At 46.0% G+C, this 21328-nt stretch overlaps 1 protein-coding gene across 1 annotated transcript in view; it reads left to right on the top strand.

The window, feature by feature from the left end:
• LOC307087017 (phospholipid-transporting ATPase IA-like) overlaps positions 1-18446 on the top strand; it is a 29755-nt gene extending 11309 nt beyond the window's left edge. Inside the window, exons 12-35 of the mRNA XM_079752407.1 lie at positions 395-472; positions 618-706; positions 834-915; positions 1129-1234; positions 1399-1481; positions 2007-2056; positions 2957-3026; positions 3440-3524; positions 4013-4152; positions 6665-6803; positions 7344-7408; positions 7587-7750; positions 9883-10066; positions 10374-10484; positions 11404-11478; positions 12383-12505; positions 12682-12760; positions 12954-13015; positions 13943-13999; positions 14428-14535; positions 14730-14818; positions 15211-15303; positions 15796-15887; positions 17231-18446. Of these exons, the coding sequence (XP_079608533.1) occupies positions 395-472; positions 618-706; positions 834-915; positions 1129-1234; positions 1399-1481; positions 2007-2056; positions 2957-3026; positions 3440-3524; positions 4013-4152; positions 6665-6803; positions 7344-7408; positions 7587-7750; positions 9883-10066; positions 10374-10484; positions 11404-11478; positions 12383-12505; positions 12682-12760; positions 12954-13015; positions 13943-13999; positions 14428-14535; positions 14730-14818; positions 15211-15303; positions 15796-15887; positions 17231-17337 (2331 nt within the window). The 3' untranslated portion in view covers positions 17338-18446. The remainder of the gene's footprint in view (positions 1-394; positions 473-617; positions 707-833; positions 916-1128; positions 1235-1398; positions 1482-2006; positions 2057-2956; positions 3027-3439; positions 3525-4012; positions 4153-6664; positions 6804-7343; positions 7409-7586; positions 7751-9882; positions 10067-10373; positions 10485-11403; positions 11479-12382; positions 12506-12681; positions 12761-12953; positions 13016-13942; positions 14000-14427; positions 14536-14729; positions 14819-15210; positions 15304-15795; positions 15888-17230) is intronic.
• Positions 18447-21328: the final 2882 nt, after the last annotated feature.

Here is a 21328-nt window from a genome sequence, read left to right as displayed (position 1 = left end):
TATATTTAATTATTTTATTATAACAAATGGATCATTTAAATTTAGGTAAATTATAGCAGAAACTTTATTCATTATGCTGAAGTCAACTATTGGTTACTCGTACCCATTTTTTCATGACCAAATAGCTCCTCAATTTCTGTTACAAGTATATAATGTTGAATGCAATTTCTAATAATGCACACCATATATACTGTATATATATTTTAAACGTTTGCCTGACCCCATAATTTCATAGTTTATAATTGTTGAATCCGATGAAGGGTATCTCCCTTGACTGACCTTTTCCCAAGTCTCAAAGCTAACTTAAGGTGTACCTCAACAGTATAATGGCGGTAGGTATAGTCCTGGTATAGCAGTGATATGAAGTACCCTAACAGGCCTTCTCTGGCTCCAGGACATGGACATGCATCATGAGGCCACGGACACGTGGGCTGTGGCCCGGACATCCAACCTCAATGAGGAGCTCGGACAGGTACTCAGATTCACTCCATTCCATGGTCGAATATATTATATAAATTATATATATATATAATATATATAATATATATTGAAGACAAAAGATGTGTTCCATGTTCTTGTCCTTGCGACCCTTTAAATACGACGGCCGTGTTTTGCAGGTTAAATACCTCTTCTCTGATAAGACGGGTACGCTGACCTGCAACGTGATGCAGTTCAAGAGGTGCACCGTAGCTGGGCTCCCATATGGGTAGGTCCTTCCTCTGACACATCATTGTATTGTATTCCAGAAAGAACATGCTGATTTAAGGAAACCAAAATGTACCCTTTTATTTTGGGACTGATGTGAAATGTCCCTTAAACATCTCTTGTTGAAGACACAACGTGGCAGCTGGGGAGCAGCAGGAAGAGGAAGGCTTTGACGACCCCACGCTGATCTCAAACCTCCAATCCTGCCATGTGAGTAGAGGCCGTCTAAACCTACCCTACCCCTAACCCTAACCCTACCCCTAACCCTAACCCTACCCCTAACCCTACTCCTAACCCTAACCCTACTCCTAACCCTAACCCTAACCCTAACCCTACCCCTACCCCTAACCCTACCCCTACCCCTCCCTCTACCCCTACCCTAGCCCAGCCCCATGTGAGCCTGTTCCCCCCTGTATCCTCCAGGCCTCGGCCCCTGTCATACAGGAGTTCCTCACCATGATGGCTGTGTGCCACACGGCAGTGCCCGAGAAGGTGGACGATGTCATCGTGTACCAAGCCTCCTCCCCAGGTCTGACTTCCAGCTTCAGGAAGCTGTTTTGTGTGCATATGTTGAGCTGCTACAGCAGACATTGTTGCATGGGCCCTGCCTGAAAGAGGATGCAAACGATGCCAACTTACAGTTCTTACAATGTGGGACTTTGCCTGACTGTTTAGTACCCCTCTCTTCCATAGATGAGTCAGCCCTGGTGGAAGCAGCCAGAGACCTGGGCTTCGTGTTGGCTGGTCGGACACCAGATTCTGTCATTATTCAGGCTGTAAGTTGCCCTCGTGAACGTTGTTGTGACAGGTTGTTAAATAAGCCACGTTAAGAGTTTCCCACTGCTGCTATCTACGGGTCTGAATGTACATTTATTTTCTTTTGTTGTTATTGGTGAATCAGTACGTTTATTAGGTTTTTATTTATTTTAATATTTAAAGACGATCCATTGTATTTTTCTAGTGTTTACGCTGATCCTGATGATACGGAAGAGGATCAGGGCCACTTGGGATTTAATTCTTTGAGTTCTGAGTTTAAAGTCAGAATCCTGTCTTTTATCTCCTTTATCTCTGTATAATGTAGTCAAAGCTTCCATGAAAATACCGACCAAATACTGTGGGCCTTTGTTATCAATTATTATATACATTAAATATAATATATTTAAATATATTAAGCTCAAGTCTGTCTGACTGAATTTTCTCTTTGGAAAAAACATTCCATTATTCTACTGTATCTGTATGACATTGCTGCAACATCATGCTCCACTTGGTTAATACATTAATTCCTGTGTCCTATTCCACAGTTTGGGGCAGAGCAGAGTTTTGAATTACTGAATGTCCTGGAGTTTTCAAGGTAGGCACAACGCATGGAGCTGTAAAACTAATGGATCACTTTGATGACAAACTAGCCATCTTCTAGCAAAATGCATCCTACTTGCACAACTCTGATCCAACAGCCTCTTTGTTTTTGTACTATTTATTTATTTACTTATTGTTCAATATCATAACTCTTTGCAAGCTAAGTAGCTCATGTTCTTCCATACCGTCAAAGCTGAATCCAAACTGGTGAGTAAGGTTACTAACCCTAGGCCGTAGGCCTGTTGTTAGGGAAGAAGACCGCAGGAAGAGAACATCTACAACTCTGTATTCAAATGCAATTGGATTGCATCATTCCATTGTATACCCATGCCAAATTTCAAGCCTATATCTGCAAATTAAAATTGGATGCATTTGTTTGAAGTAGTCTTTCTGAACGGCGGGCTCTTTCTAACGCAGGCAGGGCCTTAAAGCGGTACACACGTTAGTTTGCAAACGTCCGTTTAACAGTGGGCTTTGACACAGTATGCTTTAGAAACATGGTTGGTGATTGTTTCGATATGTTAACTTCTGGTAAACCAGTGTTTAAGGCATACCAATGCCATACCAACCAAGCTCACCATACCTCCACGTACGGAAGACTTCTAGATCTCAAAATATAGTCTAATCTGCCCTATACAGTCTAGTAAATCCATGTAGCGTAGTGGTAATGCCCGGACTCATGACCATGGGGTTGCTGGTTCAAGTCGAACCTCGACCAACCATTCTGTCATGGCAAGACATCAAATAATGTTCACTATCATGTAATCCTGATGCCACCATACTGTAGGACCCCTTCATGGTTGCATGGAACTATATTTGTTATAATAAGTTTCAAATTTGTTTACATAATTAACCTGTGGCTGGCTTGTATGATTTTTGCCCCTCTTTTTTGCAGTGCAAGAAAGAGAATGTCTGTGATAGTGCGCACGCCCTCGGGTCAGATCAGGCTGTACTGCAAAGGCGCCGTGAGTACAAACATTCAAACCCCTTTCCCTCTTCAGGTAGCATTTCACTGGTCTTATTTGTATCTTGTAGGTTTGTGCAATATGGACAAAATCTTGACAAAACATGGATCATCTCATATCTCGATAACGGTTTATATCACGATAGAGCATGTTTTCCATAAATTCTATGTAGAAAATTTCTATCCAAAATAATCACATGCCTCGAGACTACTATTTTATAATCCTATTTATAAAATAAAATGAAAAAAGTAAAGTAAAATCGTGATAGAAACAATATAGCGAATTGTCTATTCATAGCCATTTTTCTCTCATCCTCCGATATATACTGTATACATATCACATCGAACATCCATACAGTCTTGAGAATAAGATGTGATTCCAGAAGATATGCATATGTTTGGTTGTTCTTCTAGGATTCTGTGATCTACGAGAGGCTGTCACATACCTCCCAGTACAGAGAGGTCACCCTGGAACACCTCAAACTCTTTGCCACAGAGGGTAGGCTGTTTACCCTGACCCTGACCCTGACCCTCACCCTGACCCTGACCCTGACCCTCACCCTGACCCTCACCCTGACCCTGACCCTGACCCTCACCCTGACCCTCACCCTGACCCTGACCCTGACCCTCACCCTGACCCTGACCCTGACCCTCACCCTGACCCTGACCCTCACCCTGACCCTGACCCTGACCCTCACCCTGACCCTCACCCTGACCCTGACCCTGACCCTAATAAGCTTGTAAGCGTCTTTGGGTCATTAAAAAGCACTATATAAATATAATGAACTATTATTATTATTATTATTATTATTATTATTATTATTATTATTAATAAGCTTTATCCATCTACACATTATTTTTTAACCCCCCCCTCTTCTATAGTTTACAATCTTACATATTTTCACAGCTAATATCTATTTTCTTATTTTTGTTGAACCTTTATTTGATGTCATTGTGATCAGTTTGGTCTGCCCCCCCCCCCCCCAGGGTTGAGGACCCTGTGCTACGCCGTCGTTGACATCTCGGACGCCGCCTACGGGGCGTGGTGTGAGGGCCACCGGCAAGCCGCCACCGCCCTCAGCGACCGCACACTGAGGCTGGAGGAGAGCTACCAGCTGATCGAGAGGGTCAGTAACCCCCACCCTAACCCTAACCCCACCCTAACCCTAACACTGAGGCTGGAGGAGAGCTACCAGCTGATCGAGAGGGTCAGTAACCCCCACCCTAACCCTAACCCCACCCTAACCCTAACACTGAGGCTGGAGGAGAGCTACCAGCTGATCGAGAGGGTCAGTAACCCCCACCCTAACCCTAACCCCACCCTAACCCTAACACTGAGGCTGGAGGAGAGCTACCAGCTGATCGAGAGGGTCAGTAACCCCCACCCTAACCCTAACCCCACCCTAACCCTAACCCCACCCTAACCCTAACACTGAGGCTGGAGGAGAGCTACCAGCTGATCGAGAGGGTCAGTAACCCCCACCCTAACCCTAACCCCACCCTAACCCTAACCCCACCCTAACCCTAACACTGAGGCTGGAGGAGAGCTACCAGCTGATCGAGAGGGTCAGTAACCCCCACCCTAACCCTAACCCCACCCTAACCCTAACACTGAGGCTGGAGGAGAGCTACCAGCTGATCGAGAGGGTCAGTAACCCCCACCCTAACCCTAACCCCACCCTAACCCTAACACTGAGGCTGGAGGAGAGCTACCAGCTGATCGAGAGGGTCAGTAACCCCCACCCTAACCCTAACCCCACCCTAACCCTAACCCCACCCTAACCCTAACACTGAGGCTGGAGGAGAGCTACCAGCTGATCGAGAGGGTCAGTAACCCCCACCCTAACCCTAACCCCACCCTAACCCTAACACTGAGGCTGGAGGAGAGCTACCAGCTGATCGAGAGGGTCAGTAACCCCCACCCTAACCCTAACCCCACCCTAACCCTAACACTGAGGCTGGAGGAGAGCTACCAGCTGATCGAGAGGGTCAGTAACCCCCACCCTAACCCTAACCCCACCCTAACCCTAACCCCACCCTAACCCTAACACTGAGGCTGGAGGAGAGCTACCAGCTGATCGAGAGGGTCAGTAACCCCCACCCTAACCCTAACCCCACCCTAACCCTAACCCCACCCTAACCCTAACACTGAGGCTGGAGGAGAGCTACCAGCTGATCGAGAGGGTCAGTAACCCCCACCCTAACCCTAACCCCACCCTAACCCTAACCCTGACCCTAACCCCACCTCACCTCACTTCATCCCCACCTCACCCTCACCTCACCCTCACCCCAACTCACCTCACCCTCACCTCACCTCACCCTCACCTCACCCTCACCCCAACTCACCTCACCCTCACCTCACCTCAGCTCACCTCACCTCACCTCACCCTCACCCTCACCCCACCCTCACCCTCACCCTCAGCTCACCCTCACCCTCACCCTCACCCCACCTCACCCTCACCTCACCCTCACCCTCACCTCACCCTCACCCTCACCTCACCCTCACCCTCACCCTCACCTCACCTCACCTCACCCTCACCCTCACCCCACCTCACCCTCACCCCACCTCACCCTCACCCCACCTCACCCTCACCCCACCTCACCTCACCCTCACCCTCACCCCCACCTCACCTCACCCTACATCTCAAACCTCCTTACCATTTTCCTGACTTCACGGCGGACATGTTTGTCGTTCATTTAACAACTTTATTAGTATTCTTACTAATCTGTTGTTAATCAGCTGATGGTGGTGGTGGGTTGTGTGTGTGTGTGAGTGTGTGTGTGTATATGTGTGTGAGTGTATGTGTGTGTGAGTGATGGTGGGTTATGTGTGTGTGAGTCTATGTGAGTGTATGTGTGTGTGAGTGATGGTGGGTTATGTGTGTGTGAGTCTATGTATGTGTGTGTGAGTGCATGTGTGTGTGATGGTGGTATGTGTTTGTCATGGTGGGTTGTGTGTGTGTGATGGTGGGTTGTGTGTGTGTGTGTGATGGTGGGGTGTGTGTGTGTGTGTGATGGTGGTATGTGTGTGTCATGGTGGGTTGTGTGTGTGTGATGGTGGGTTGTGTGTGTGTGTGATGGTGGGTTGTGTGTGTGTGTCATGGTGGTATGTGTGTGTGTGATGGTGGGATGTGTGTGTGTGATGGTGGGATGTGTGTGTGTGATGGTGGGATGTGTGTGTGTGATGGTGGGATCTGTGTGTGTGATGGTGGTATGTGTGTGTGATGGTGGTATGTGTGTGTGTGATGGTGGGTTGTGTGTGTGTGTGATGGTGGGTTGTGTGTGTGTCATGGTGGGTTGTGTGTGTGTGATGGTGGGTTGTGTGTGTGTGTCATGGTGGGTTCTGTGTGTGTCATGGTGGGTTGTGTGTGTGTCATGGTGGGTTGTGTGTGTGTGTCATGGTGGGTTGTGTGTGTGTGTGATGGTGGGATGTGTGTGTGTGTGATGGTGGGATGTGTGTGTGTGTGATGGTGGGATCTGTGTGTGTGATGGTGGGATGTGTGTGTGTGATGGTGGGTTATGTGTGTGTGATGGTGGGATGTGTGTGTGGTAGCCCTCCGGTTGTGTCCCCAGGTTGTGGAGATATCTCTGACCTCATGAGAGAGACCAGCGTTGTGCCGTGGTTCTCTGTGTCAACAGGACCTCCATCTGCTGGGGGCGACGGCCATCGAGGACCGGCTGCAGGACGGGGTGGCAGAGACCATCGAGACGCTGCTCAAGGCCCACATCAACATCTGGGTCCTGACCGGAGACAAGCAGGAGACGGCCGTCAATATAGGTCCACACAGGTCCATTACTAACCTAACCCTAACCCTCGTTACTAACCCCAACCCTAACCCAGCCTGTTGATTGTATAGGTCTACTCAGTTCATTACTAACCCTAACCCTAACCCTTATTACTAACCCTAACCCTAACCCTACAGGCCGCCCTGTTGAGAACAAGAGAAGTTGTTGAGAAGTTGTTTGTCCTCTAAACACAGAATGTATGACCCTAATTGGGTTAGGTATTCAATTTTTAGTTTTATTTTGCCATTGGCCACTTCTACTGGTCAATTTGAGACGGCAACACGATGTCATTGTGTGAGGGACAGCCACTGTGTTCTTCACATTGCTCTGTTGTGTGTTGTTCTTCACATTGCTCTGTTATGTGTTGTTCTTCACATTGCTCTGTTGTGTGTTGTTCTTCACATTGCTCTGTTGTGTGTTGTTCTTCATTTTGTTCTGTTGTGCGCAGTTCTTCTGTTCTGTTGTGCGTTCCTTCCAGTCCTTTTGCGTCACTGAGGCTGCCATCTTGTCTCCTTGACCCTCGCCTTTCCAGGTCATTCTTGTGGTCTGCTGAAGGAGAGCACCGCCCTCCTGATAGTGAACGGCGACACCCTGGACGTGAGTCAAAACCACAGCGTCACCGTTTGTGGAAACCTTATCATTTAAATATTTTGACCAGATGATTTACGTTACGCGCAACCTGTGTGTGTGTGTGTGTGTGTGTGTGTGTGTGTGTGTGTGTGTGTGTGTGTGTGTGTGTGTGTGTGTGTGTGTGTGTGTGTGTGTGTGTGTGTAGGCCACGCGAGACGCCTTAACCCAGCACTGTGGTTCGGGGGCGGGGCTCCGCGGGGGGCGGGCGCTGGTGATTGACGGCCGCACACTGGACCACGCCCTCAGTGCGGCGAGCCGCCTGGCCTTCCTCGACCTGGCGCTGTCCTGCGCCGTGGTCATCTGCTGCAGGTAGGTCTCTCCCCCAGGATTGGCTGGCTTCAGTGTCAAACAAAACCTTCTCCAAGTAGGCGGTTCTAGACCCAGTTCATCGTGTGACCCAGACACTGACTTCACCTAATGGTGAACTGGTGTCTAATGGTGAACTGGTGTCTCATAGTGAACTGGTGTCTCATAGTGAACTGGTGTCTCATAGTGAACTGGTGTCTCATAGTGTACTGGTGTCTCATAGTGAACTGGTGTCTTAATAGCTTCTGCTTTAATAGTGTACTGGTGTCTAATAGCTTCTGCTTTAATAGTGAACTGGTGTCTAATAGCTTCTGCTTTAATGGTGTACTGGTGTTTAATAGTGAACTGGCGTCTAATAGCTTCTGCTTTAATGTGCACTGGTGTCTAATAGCTAATGCTTTAATAGTGTACTGGTGTCTCATAGTGAACTGGTGTCTAATAGCTTCTGCTTTAATAGTGAACTGCTGTCTCATAGTGAACTGCTGTCTAATAGCTTCTACTTTAATGGTGTACTGGTGTCTCATAGTAAACTGGTTTCTAATAGCTACTGCTTTAATGGTGTACTGGTGTCTAATAGATAGACCAGTGCTCCTCTTCGTATTGAGTGAGTGTGAGAATGTATGTGTCAGCAGAATAGTGAAAGGCCGGACAATGGGAAATATAAGTGGTAGAGTGTGACTGTCTGTCCTCAAAGATACAATGGTCCAGTGGTTTGGTGGCTTCTAAAGAGCCACCATTGAGAATCCCGGTTCCTTATGGAAGCATGGGTTTTAGTTGAAGAACTCATATACATCTCTAAATAAGTTAGTCCAATACAAGATATTACACCCATCACGTTTGATTCCTCCGATTCTGCCAGATAATCCAATATCAGCCAATCATTTTATGACTGATAGCCAACATTGGCCAACAAAAGAGTGGCGAAGTCACGCCCCTTCTGGTAGAGCCCATAGGACCTATGAGATCGAAAAATATGAATGGGTTTCAATGGAGAGAAAGTAATTATTTTCTGGTCCCAGTCTTTATATTCCCGGATTACACATATGTTGTTTGTGGATTTAAATGATAATTTTTCATGCAAAGAATACTAAAAAAATTCGCGAAGAAGTTTGACAATGTTAGGTTTGGTGTGAGGCCGCTTTGTGAACTGCAGCCCCTCGCTGTTCTCGACGCGAATGGTATACGTCACCACCCAACTCCGGTACAGACATGGTGATCTCTCTGCTACACTTCACCGCTTTTTAATAATAATAAATAAATGCATCGAAAGAGGTGAAAACCATTATAAGTCGGGGCATGTGGAGAGTTTCAGTTATGCCGATGGGAGGATTGTCGGTCTTGTCCACGCCAGTCGCAGTGAGCGTGACGTCACATACGAGACGTGTAGTCTTTCTCATTGTGTTTCCTCTACAGCCTTTAACTTCACAATTGCACAATAAACGGTCAAACTCCTGACATGAAAAATTATCATTTAAATCCACAAACAACATATGTGTAATCCGGGGCACATAAAGACTGGGACCAGAAGATAATTATTTTCTCTAAATTGAATCCCATTGATATTATAGGATCTCATAGGTCCCATGGGCTCTCCCGGAAGGGGCGTTACAGACGGTTGGATGGTGAGGGGGTTACAGACGGTTGGATGGTGAGGGGGTTACAGACGGTTGGATGGTGAGGGGGTTACAGACGGTTGGATGGTGAGGGGGTTACAGACGGTTGGATGGTGAGGGGGTTACAGACGGTTGGATGGTGAGGGGGTTACAGACGGTTGGATGGTGAGGGGGTTACAGACGGTTGGATGGTGAGGGCGTTACAGACGGTTGGATGGTGAGGGGGTTACAGACGGTTGGATGGTGAGGGGGTTACAGACGGTTGGGTTAGGGTTAGGGTTAGGGTCAGGGTCAGGGTGTTACAGACGGTTGGATCAGGGTCAGGGTCAGGGTGTTACAGACGGTTGGGTCAGGGTTAGGGGGTTACAGACGGTTGGGTTAGGGTTAGGGTTAGGGTTAGGGTCAGGGTCAGGGTCAGGGTGTTACAGACGGTTGGGTCAGGGTCCAGGGTGTTACAGACGGTTGGGTCAGGGTCAGGGTTAGGGTGTTATAGATGGTAGGCTGACCTGGGTGGGGTCCCAGGGTGTCTCCTCTGCAGAAGTCTCAGGTGGTGGAGCTGGTGAAGACGGAGGTGAAGGCCATCACGCTGGCAGTGGGCGACGGCGCCAACGATGTGGGCATGATCCAGACGGCCCACGTGGGGGTGGGCATCTCGGGCCACGAGGGCCTGCAGGCCGTCAACTCCTCGGACTACTCCGTCGCCCAGGTAACACTGGGTTTTTGTATTCTACATTTGTATGCACTGGGAAGGAGATGCTTTTAATCTCATTGTACTGTGTATAGTGACAATAAAAAGCTTTCTATTGTATTCTTCTAACCCGCCCCAAATCCTTAGAGGTTGAAATGTTCTGTGTTTGCTAGAATATTATCGGAGACAAAGGCCATGAAGCCCATGAAAATGCTTGTACCATATTTTCTTTTGTCTTAACTTACTTAGCCTTTCCTTTCCAATGCATTGTGTGGTTGCTTTAGGTCCATCCCTTCTCTAATGCTTGTTGACCATTGTCTTCCAGTTTAAGTTCCTGCGGAACCTGCTGTTGGTGCACGGAGCATGGAGCTACAACCGCGTGGCCAAATGCATCCTGTACTGCTTCTACAAGAACATCGTCCTCTACATCATCGAGGTTAGTGCTAGGGTTAGGGTAGAGAACACCTTCCTCTACATCATCGAGGTTAGGGTTAGGGTTAGGGTAGAGAACACCGTCCTCTACATCATCAAGGTTAGGGTTAGGGTAGAGAACACCGTCCTCTACATCATCGAGGTTAGGGCTAGGGTTAGGGTAGAGAACACCGTCCTCTACATCATCGAGGTTAGGGTTAGGGTAGAGAACACCGTCCTCTACATCATCGAGGTTAGGGCTAGGGTTAGGGTAGAGCACACCGTCCTCTACATCATCGAGGTTAGGGTTAGGGTAGAGAACACCGTCCTCTACATCATCGAGGTTAGGGTTAGGGTAGAGAACACTGTCCTCTACATCATCGAGGTTAGGGTTAGGGTAGAGAACACCGTCCTCTACATCATCGAGGTTACGGTTAGGGTAGAGAACACCGTCCTCTACATCATCGAGGTTAGGGTTAGGGTAGAGAACACCGTCCTCTACATCATCGAGGTTAGGGCTAGGGTTAGGGTAGAGAACACCGTCCTCTACATCATCGAGGTTAGGGTTAGGGTAGAGAACACCGTCCTCTACATCATCGAGGTTAGGGTTAGGGTAGAGAACACCGTCCTCTACATCATCGAGGTTAGGGTTAGGGTAGAGAACACCGTCCTCTACATCATCGAGGTTAGGGTTAGGGTAGAGAACACCGTCCTCTACATCATCGAGGTTAGGGCTAGGGTTAGGGTAGAGAACACCGTCCTCTACATCATCGAGGTTAGGGTTAGGGTAGAGAACACCGTCCTCTACATCATCGAGGTTAGGGTTAGGGTAGAGCACACCGTCCTCTACATCATCGTGGTTACCCTAACCCTCTTCGTTACACAAGCTGACTTGATGAAGCTTCTGTCTGCTCTCATGACATGCTCCTCATTCTGTTCCTCAGATCTGGTTTGCTGTTGTCAACGGGTTCTCAGGTCAGATCCTATTTGAGAGGTGGTGTATCGGACTGTACAATGTGGTAAGCCATCATTTAATCTTTTTTACACTTTTTTTACTGCCAGTATGGTTGAAAATATAAGTAAGGTTAAATTTAAGCATAAAGTATACAAGAATATAAGGTAAATAGTGTTACAATGGAGCCAAATGTTAAACACTGTATTGATGTTACCTGGCCTTCCCTTGCCTGCATTTCGATGAACCCCCGAAGCCTCATTTACGTATAATTGGCCCCTAACAGAGATATCTGCTACCCCCTGTGGTTTCTCCTATCGTATGGTCTTAGAATGTTTATTCTGTGGGCTTTAACTTAGAAGTTTAAGTTAACTAATCCATACCCCGGTTAAAATCAGACACTACCAGCTTTATGATTATGACTGTATATGCCACAGACTAATAAAGTGGAACTGTTAACTATTACAAATGCCTATTTTACTGTTTAAATTAATATTGCTTTCAGAGGGCTCTTCTCTTAAACACATGTGGTAAGTCATGGTGATTTAAGATCAGGTTAATAAACAAGGGATGAATGGATTTCAATCTAAGACCTCACTTCATATAAATGTAATGTATAATATGTGACTTCATGTAACTATAATGTTTCATATGTAACCCTTTTGTACATAATTCTTGAATGCTAATGGACAACGGAAAGGTTCTGTAGCATTGTGATTGGTCAAGGAAGTCACAGGTGTTGGGGTTACCGCAGAGATCCCGGGTTGGAAGGCCCAGTTCTTTGCAAACAAATTCAGATGCTGTTGTTACTCTGTGCAGTGACAATAAAGCCTTGATCATTCAATCCTAGTCCTTCTCAACCTCTCGCATTTAGTCTGAGTATTAGACCGCTGGTTTTCTCCATGACACCAGCCTTTATCCACACTGTGAATTAATGTCTTCATCTTTGTTTAACTCTATTCATGCCACAGATATTTACTGCCATGCCGCCGCTAGCGATGGGTATATTTGAGCGCTGCTGCGAGAAGGAGAACATGCTGCAATATCCTGAGCTCTACAGGACGTCTCAGGACGCTCTGGGATTCAATGCAAAGGTTTAAATCAAAGGGAATGTGGAGGTCAAATGTACCTCTTGACGATGAAGCTTGTACCAAACCCATAATGCTTATTTTCAATGAAGTATTGTTTTCAGTATATTATATTTTATACAATACAAAAATAAATGTGTTCTAAGCAATGATTTTAGATAAATTGACCTTCTCTTGTGTAGGTGTTCTGGTTCCACTGTCTGAACGGCCTGCTCCACTCTGCCATGCTGTTCTGGCTCCCCCTGCTGGCGTTCAGACACGGTACACTGGTTAACACCAGAGGCTTCCTATCATGCAGTGCTACTGGACCTTTTAGTCATTCATTCACTTTATTCATTCTCTATTGAAGCAGTAGTAAATATCTCTGTTAAATATATCATTCAGACTCTGTCGTAAGACCCTAACCCTAACCCTCCATTGAAACAGTAGTAAATATCTCTGTTATATCATTCAGACACAGTGTCCTGGAATGGGAGGACTACCGACTACCTACTGCTAGGAAACGTGGTTTACACAGTGAGTTTAAGAACGCCTGACCGATGACCGTTCATTGTCTCTCTCTAACCCCACTCTCTGCAGTGTGTCTGAACTCTCTCTCTCTTCCCCCACTTTGTGCAGTGTGTCTGAACTCTCTCTTCCACCATTCTCTGCAGTGTGTCTGAACTCTCTCTCTCTAACCCCACTCTGTGCAGTGTGTCTGAACTCTCTCTCTCTCTCTCTTCCCCCACTCTGTGCAGTGTGTCTGAACTCTCTCTCTCTAACCCCACTCTCTGCAGTGTGTCTGAACTCTCTCTCTCTAACCCCACTCTCTGCAGTGTGTCTGAACTCTCTCTCTCTAACCCCACTCTGTGCAGTGTGTCTGAACTCTCTCTCTCTAACCCCACTCTGTGCAGTGTGTCTGAACTCTCTCTCTCTAACCCCACTCTCTGCAGTGTGTCTGAACTCTCTCTCTCTAACCCCACTCTCTGCAGTGTGTCTGAACTCTCTCTCTCTAACCCCACTCTCTGCAGTGTGTCTGAACTCTCTCTCTCTAACCCCACTCTGTGCAGTGTGTCTGAACTCTCTCTCTCTCTCTCTCTTCCCCCACTCTGTGCAGTGTGTCTGATCTCTCTCTTCCCCCACTCTCTGCAGTGTGTCTGAACTCTCTCTCTCTAACCCCACTCTCTGCAGTGTGTCTGAACTCTCTCTCTAACCCCACTCTGTGCAGTGTGTCTGAACTCTCTCTCTCTCTCTCTCTTCCCCCACTCTGTGCAGTGTGTCTGATCTCTCTCTTCCCCCACTCTCTGCAGTGTGTCTGAACTCTCTCTCTCTCTTTCCCCACTCTCTGCAGTGTGTCTGAACTCTCTCTCTAACCCCACTCTGTGCAGTGTGTCTGATCTCTCTCTTCCCCCACTCTCTGCAGTGTGTCTGAACTCTCTCTCTCTCTTTCCCCACTCTCTGCAGTGTGTCGTGGTCACGGTGTGTCTGAAGGCGGGCTTGGAGACGGCGTCGTGGACTGTGGTGCGTTTTGCTTTAAGCCGTCCCATTCTGTTTCCTTAATATCGCCAAAATGTATAATTTGAAGTAATTATTATCATTAGTCATTATCATAAGGGTTTGATTTTAGGATTGTAGCACATTGTATGTGCTACAGTCATCTTTATTTTCACACATTTTCACATATTTCACCTATTTAGTTTCTTGAGGCTTCACAAAATGTGAATCACCATTAAAAATGACATTTTTACACTTAATTTAGTATATTACTAATAATATTGGATTATATATATGTATCCAATTCTTATTACCACCTTAAATCATATATCAAAGATCTATATTCTTGACTGATAATTGGTCGTACTCCGTGAGTGATGGACTTCAGGTGGGCTGACGGCTAGCCCTAGCCCTAGCCCTAGCCCTAGCCCTAGCCCTAGCCCTTCTCTCTGTAGTTCAGCCACGTGGCCCTGTGGGGCAGCATCGCTCTGTGGCTGCTCTTCTTCTGGCTCTACTCCAACCTGTGGCCCTCCATCCCTTTGGCCCAGGACATGCCTGGAGAGGTACGCCTAACCCTAAACCATAACCCTAACCCGGAGAGGTACGCCTAACCCTAACCTTTACCCTAGCCTGGAGAGGTACTTCCAAACCTCACAACACACATTCATCTATAAGAAAAGGAACTGTTTATGTTTGGACCCTTTTGCTTCTCTTCCATGTAAAGGCATAATGTAATGTGGTGTCTGTGATGCTCCAGGCTGAGATGATGTACACCTCAGGGGTCTTCTGGATGTCCCTGCTGCTGGTTCCGGTCACCTCCCTCCTGTTAGACACGGTCCTCACAGTGTGAGCCTCTCTCCTCCTCTCTGACACGTCCTTAGGTCATCTCCATACACCTGTCATGGATAAACAATGTGGACCTAAATAGCTAAACATACACTTTATGGTTAACTGCTTAATCAATTGATGAATTTATACTCTTAACAACTCTCGAATCTTACCTAAAGCAGCTTTAAAGGGTGAACAAATCTGGTTGGACGTTATTGTTTAAAGATGGCTCATGGTATAGTGTATATAGTATGGTACAGTTCAGCATTACAACTACAATAAACTGCTCAGGACTACAATGAAGGCGAAAACGACTCTTGTTTGGAAACAGTGTGGAATGTTGGCAGTTCTGGTTTCACATTACAAAGGAAGATAAGAGTGAATATTATTGATCTGTTGTCCTCTCCCAGAGTGAGGAGGTCTGTGTGGAAGTCTCTGTCAGATGATGTAAGGGAGCTGGAGGCCAGCCACCAGGACCCAGGAACTGTGGTACAAAACAGAAGGTTTGTATGTGTGTGTATATGCTGTTATTCACTTCCTGTTCCAGTCCTGGCCAGGCCATTATAATCGTTGTACCGGAGTCACTGCAGTTCAAGAACATGGCCTTAAAACTTTGTCTGTCAGATTGGCCCTTATCCTGGCCAATCCTTCTATCATCAAGCTGTGTCAGTATGGGATTTACTGATTTGCCCGCCATAAGAAAAGCTTTGTGTACTGTAGTGGTCTACATACCCCCCTGTGTTACCATGTGTAATAAGCTTTGAGTACTGTAGTGGTCAGCATACCCCCCTGTGTCACCATGTGTAATAAGAATTTGGTAACACGGCAAAGCCAGCGTGGGATAAAGTTATTGACACATGTGCTGCTTAATCTGTTAGGTCAGCGATTGTGGAAACAAACGTCCGAAACAAATGACCAAAGTACCAGTGGAGGATCACACGGCTAAGAGCAGTTTGGTGTGTTGGTAACATCTATCTCATGTGTCCCCCCCCCAGCCTCTCGGAAAGAGCCCAGCTCCTGCAGAATGTGTTTGGGCGAGCGTCAGAGCCCCCCTACAGCGAGAACTCCCAGCAGCAAAACCTTCTGCGTGAGTTGGAGCAGCATCCTACATTTAGTCTGCAGAACAATCCGACACCATTTACAATCCGGCACCTTGTATTTATTAACGTGTGACGGGCTACCAAGCTCATCTCCTGCCATGCAACTCTTGTTTCTCCCGCCACTCTGCCCACTAAAAGGCATGCAAGGGGTGACCTTGTCATCCCGGTCTAAAGGTCAGTCAGGTGGTTGCATAGTTGATGACGTCATGTGTTCAAATGTTTACTAAGGGGATGTAGACCCCCACCGTTTGTTTGGTCAAAAACAGAACAGTCCGTAGAGTCGTCTGTCTAGTCTGTGATCTTCTTCTGAGTTTCGTCTCCCCCGAGATGTGTTAGCCCCCCTCCCTCCACCCTCAAAAACCAGGATTCCCCACCGGGGTTAGGGTTAGGGTTGGGGTACCGGGGTTAGGGTTAGGGTTGGGGTACCAGGTGACCCTAGGGTTGGGGTACCAGGGTTAGGGTTGGGGTACCAGGTGACCCTAGGGTTAGGGTTGGGGTACCGGGGTTAGGGTTAGGGTTGGGGTACCGGGGTTAGGGTTGGGGTACCAGGTGACGTTAGGGTTGGGGTACCGGGGTTAGGTTTGGGGTGCCAGGTGACCCTAGGGTTAGGGTTGGGGTACCGGGTTGGGGTACCAGGTGACCCTAGGGTTAGGGTTGGGGTACCGGGGTTAGGGTTGGAGTACCAGGTGACCCTAGGGTTTGGGTTGGGGTACCGGGTTGGGTACCAAGTGACCCTAGGGTTAGGGTTAGGGTACCGGGGTTAGGGTTGGGGTACCAGGTGACCCTAGGGTTAGGGTTTGTGGTACCGGGGTTAGGGTTGGGGTACCAGGTGACCCTAGGGTTAGGGTTGGGGTACCGGGGTTAGGGTTAGGGTTGGGGTACCAGGTGATCCTAGGGTTAGGGTTAGGGTACCCGGGTGACCCTAGGGGTAAATCAGCAGCTTCCATGGGGTACTTGTCAAGAATTAGATTTTGCTTTGTTATACCCACAAAACATAATATATGATGTAACTATTAACATTTGTTTAATTTGAATTGATTGTTGGCAGAACAATAAAGTATTCCTCAGCTTCTTCCATTTTACACGTCGAGGCCACTACAATATTAATATTGATAATATAGTATATATAGTGGTGTATATTTATAATAGGGGGATCCTGGTTGAAAGGAAAGTTTTTGTTGTTTGGTGTCCACTGAATCTGTACTGACAGGATATGGGCAGATATCTTTATCTATAGCTTTCCCTAATCTCTTCAAAGCATCCACCTATCCCTCGTTTTATGGTGAGGGGAATATTCTTTTAACATCAATTGTGTTGTTTTGTGTGGCAGACGGCTACGCCTTCTCTCAGGATGAGAACGGGGCGCTTTCCCAGTCGGACGTCGTCCGCTCCTACGACACAACGACGCACGACGCCGTACGGATGTCAGCAGAATGAAGGAGAAGAACCGTCCGCTGTCATTGCATTACTTTAAAGGAGCCAGTCGGACCGGAGGTCAGCAGAATGAAGGAGAAGAACCGTCCGCTCTCATTGCACTACTTTAAAGGAGCCCGTCGGACCGGAGGTCAGCAGAATGAAGGAGAAGAACCGTCCGCTCTCATTGCACTACTTTAAAGGAGCCAGTCGGACCGGAGGTCAGCAGAATGAAGGAGAAGAACCGTCCGCTCTCATTGCACTACTTTAAATGACCCACTCGGACCAGAGGTCAGAGGAACAGTGTGCCTGAAGTCAGAGGCTCTTTTGTCCCTCCACAAGTGTTGCATACTGACCCAAATGGGTCTGTGTTTGAGCGCTCCACTTTTGAAGCTCATGCCAATGTAAATTCTTTAAAGAGGGTCGAGGGTCTTGCACGAGAAGGGTCAATCTTAGCCACCGGAGACCAGGATAATGTCGTACTACGCTATTTTTTTATTCAAAATGATTTTAACTCTTCTTTTGTAGTTAAACATATGGTTAAATATCTGTCACTGCTCTTTTAACTTCCAACACTTGACACGGACGTTACTAAACATGTCTGTTGGTTTTAATCACGTTGTTTCCAAAGCTACTCTCTTCATACTTGAGTCCTTATGATGCTGCTTTATTGAAACGTTTTGTAACTGTATCAATGGAGGGTTAGGGTTAGGTTTACCCTAACCCTAACCCACCATTGATACAGGGTTAGGGTTAGGGTAACCCTAACCCTAACCCTGTATCAATGTACTACATGATACTATTTCTATCTTGCACTTCAGGCACCAAGTTTGATATTTTAACGAGGAGTTGCCTGCATAATCAGCTCAAGTTACTAACCCTAACCCTAACCCATAATCAGCTCAAGTTACAGAGCATCTTTGAATTTGACTATATTTAGCACAATAGTGCTTACTAAAAGTTTGACACATGTATATTGTACGTTTCTATGTTTTGGTTTGTTTTTAAATTATTTCCGTCCCATTTGAACTTGTATGTTTATTCACCATCATGTTTCCCCTCACGCATCCATGATTTAAAAACACTAGCATACCAGATACATTATCATGAGGAAATAAATGATCACCCAATGACTGATCCATAACTTATTCATATTTAATGCATTCCAAAGCTGTAGCATAAGGTAACATCCTTGTATATAATCCATGTGTCAATAATACAAAAATATGTCATGTTTTTCGACCACGGTAATGCTGCAGCTGTTGTGGCGCTCTCGTGTGGCCACATACATTATTACACGTTGACTACCGAGGGCTTTTATTGTGTTAAGAATTCCCATCACGGTAACCCGGAAGTATTTTTTCAGTAAACAAACTTATGAAAACTACTCGAGACATATGGGCTTCTTTGAAGGAAAGTGATTAGCCGTTACAAGCCGTTTTGAAAAACTACCTCTTCTGACATCAAAAGTGGGCGTATCCACCTAGATGTGGGCTGGATAGATCAGTCCACCAGCCTATCCAGTAGCAAACGTTGCTCATCTATCCATCATACATCTAGGTGGACACGCCCACTTGTGATGTGAGAAGAGGCAGATTTTCAAAGCGTCTTGTATCACCTATCACACTCACACCTGGTGGTATAATATGGGTCCTTTAAACAAAAACTCTTAAACCTTCTCAATCTGGTCCTGTATAGAATTGACCCATCATAAGGTTCCTATGAACATGTAACTTCGTACTCTGAAATGTGTCTGAACTGTTCTAACGTTACAATCACAACTATGAGCTTCTATATCTACAGCTAGTGAATCTTTTCTGTATGTATCAAAGAACACTAGAGAATGTGGTGAGGCTAAGTGAATAGTGATATATATATATATATATATATATATATAGATATATGGATGGATGGATGTATGTATTTGTATGTATATATATATATACAGTGGGGCAAAAAAGTATTTAGTCAGCCACCAATTGTGCAAGTTCTCCCACTTAAAAAGACGAGAGAGGCCTGTAATTTTCATCATAGGTAAACCTCAGCTATGAGAGACAAAATGAAAAAAAAAATCCAGAAAATCACATTGTCTGATTTTTTAAGAATTTATTTGCAAAATGTGGTGGAAAATAAGTATTTGGTCACCTACAAACCAGCAAGATTTCTGGCTGTCACAGACCTGTAACTTCTTCTTTAAGAGGCTCCTCTGTCCTCCACTTGTTACCTGTATTAATGGAACCTGTTTGAACTCCTTATCAGTATAAAAGACACCTGTCCACAACCTCAAACAGTCACACTCCAAACTCCACTATGACCAAGACCAAAGAGCTGTCAAAGGACACCAGAAACACAATTGTAGACCTGCACCAGGCTGGGAAGTCTGAATCTGCAATAGGTAAGCAGCTTGGTGTGAAGAAATCAACTGTGGGAGCAATTATTAGGAAATGGAATACATACAAGACCACTGATAATCTCCCTCGATCTGGGGCTCCACGCAAGATCTCACCCTGTGGGGTCAAAATGATCACAAGAACGGTGAACAAAAATCCCAGAACCACACAGGGGGACCTAGTGAATGACCTCCAGAGAGCTGGGACCAAAGTAACAAAGGCTACCATCACTAACACACTACGCCGCCAGGGACTCAAATCCTGCAGTGCCAGACGTGTCCCCCTGCTAAAGCCAGTGCATGTCCGGGCCCGTTTGAAGTTTGCTAGAGAGCATTTGGATGATCCAGAACAGGATTGGGAGAATGTCATATGGTCAGATGAAACCAAAATAGAACTTTTTGGTAAAAACTCAACTCGTCGTGTTTGGAGGAGAAAGAATGCTGAGTTGCATCCAAAGAACACCATACCTACAGTGAAGCATGGGGTGGAAACATCATGCTTTGGGGTTGTTTTTCTGCCAAGGGACCAGGACGTCTGATCCGTATGACGGAAAGAATGAATGGGGCCATGTATCGTGAGATTTTGAGTGAAAACCTCCTTCCATCAGCAAGGGCACTGAAGATGAAACGTGGCTGGGTCTTTCAGCATGACAATGACCCCAAACACACCGCCCGGGCAACGAAGGAGTGGCTTCGTAAGAAGCATTTCAAGGTCCTGGAGTGGCCTAGCCAGTCTCCAGATCTCAACCCCATAGAAAGTCTTTGGAGGGAGTTGAAAGTCCGTGTGGCCCAAAAACATCACTGCTCTAGAGGAGATCTGCATGGAGGAATGGGCCAAAATACCAGCAGCAGTGTGTGAAAACCTTGTAAAGACTTACAGAAAACGTTTGACCTCTGTCATTGCCAACAAAGGGCATGTAACAAAGTATTGAGATGACCTTTTGTTATTGACCAAATACTTATTTTCCACCATAATTTGCAAATCTTCTTTAAAAATCAGACAATGTGATTTTCTAGATTTTTTTTTTTCATTTTGTCTCTCATAGCTGAGGTATACCTATGGTGAAAATTACAGGCCTCTCTCATCTTTTTAAGTGGGAGAACTTGCACAATTGGAGGCTGACTAAATATTTTTTTGCCCCACTGTATGTGTGTGTGTGTATTAATTTAATGTATGTAGATCAGTTTCTACAGTTCTTAACACTGAACCAGCGTTCAGTATAGCCTAAGAGTTATCTATAGAAGCAACTCAATACTGGTAAGTCCTTATCTTTATTGATGGAAGGACTTGCAAGCACAAAATGTACAATTTCTTTATAATCAATAGGTCAAAGGTATGTGTTTTATCATTGACAGTATGTCTTCATTCTCCCTATTGTCCTATCAGCATTCCCCAGCTTAATTCAATCACACAGAGCAATGGGATTAATGCTAAATGTGACAAGTTAATAGTGCAAATTAGTAAAGTGTCTCAAACAGCATATTATCATAGCATTTGTGGGGTTTGTGAAAAAATAAGGTTAATTACTTACAGACACACAATGATGAAACTTTTCATTTAGACTGTTACTGTTAATACTGCTTAAATGCTCTACAAACCAACGTCCCGATTAGTTATTAATTGTG

The sequence above is a fragment of the Pollachius pollachius genome, assembly GCF_949987615.1.
Source record: "Pollachius pollachius genome assembly, chromosome: 15".
NCBI lineage: Eukaryota > Metazoa > Chordata > Actinopteri > Gadiformes > Gadidae > Pollachius > Pollachius pollachius.
This window is presented reverse-complemented; position numbering and strand designations above follow the sequence as displayed.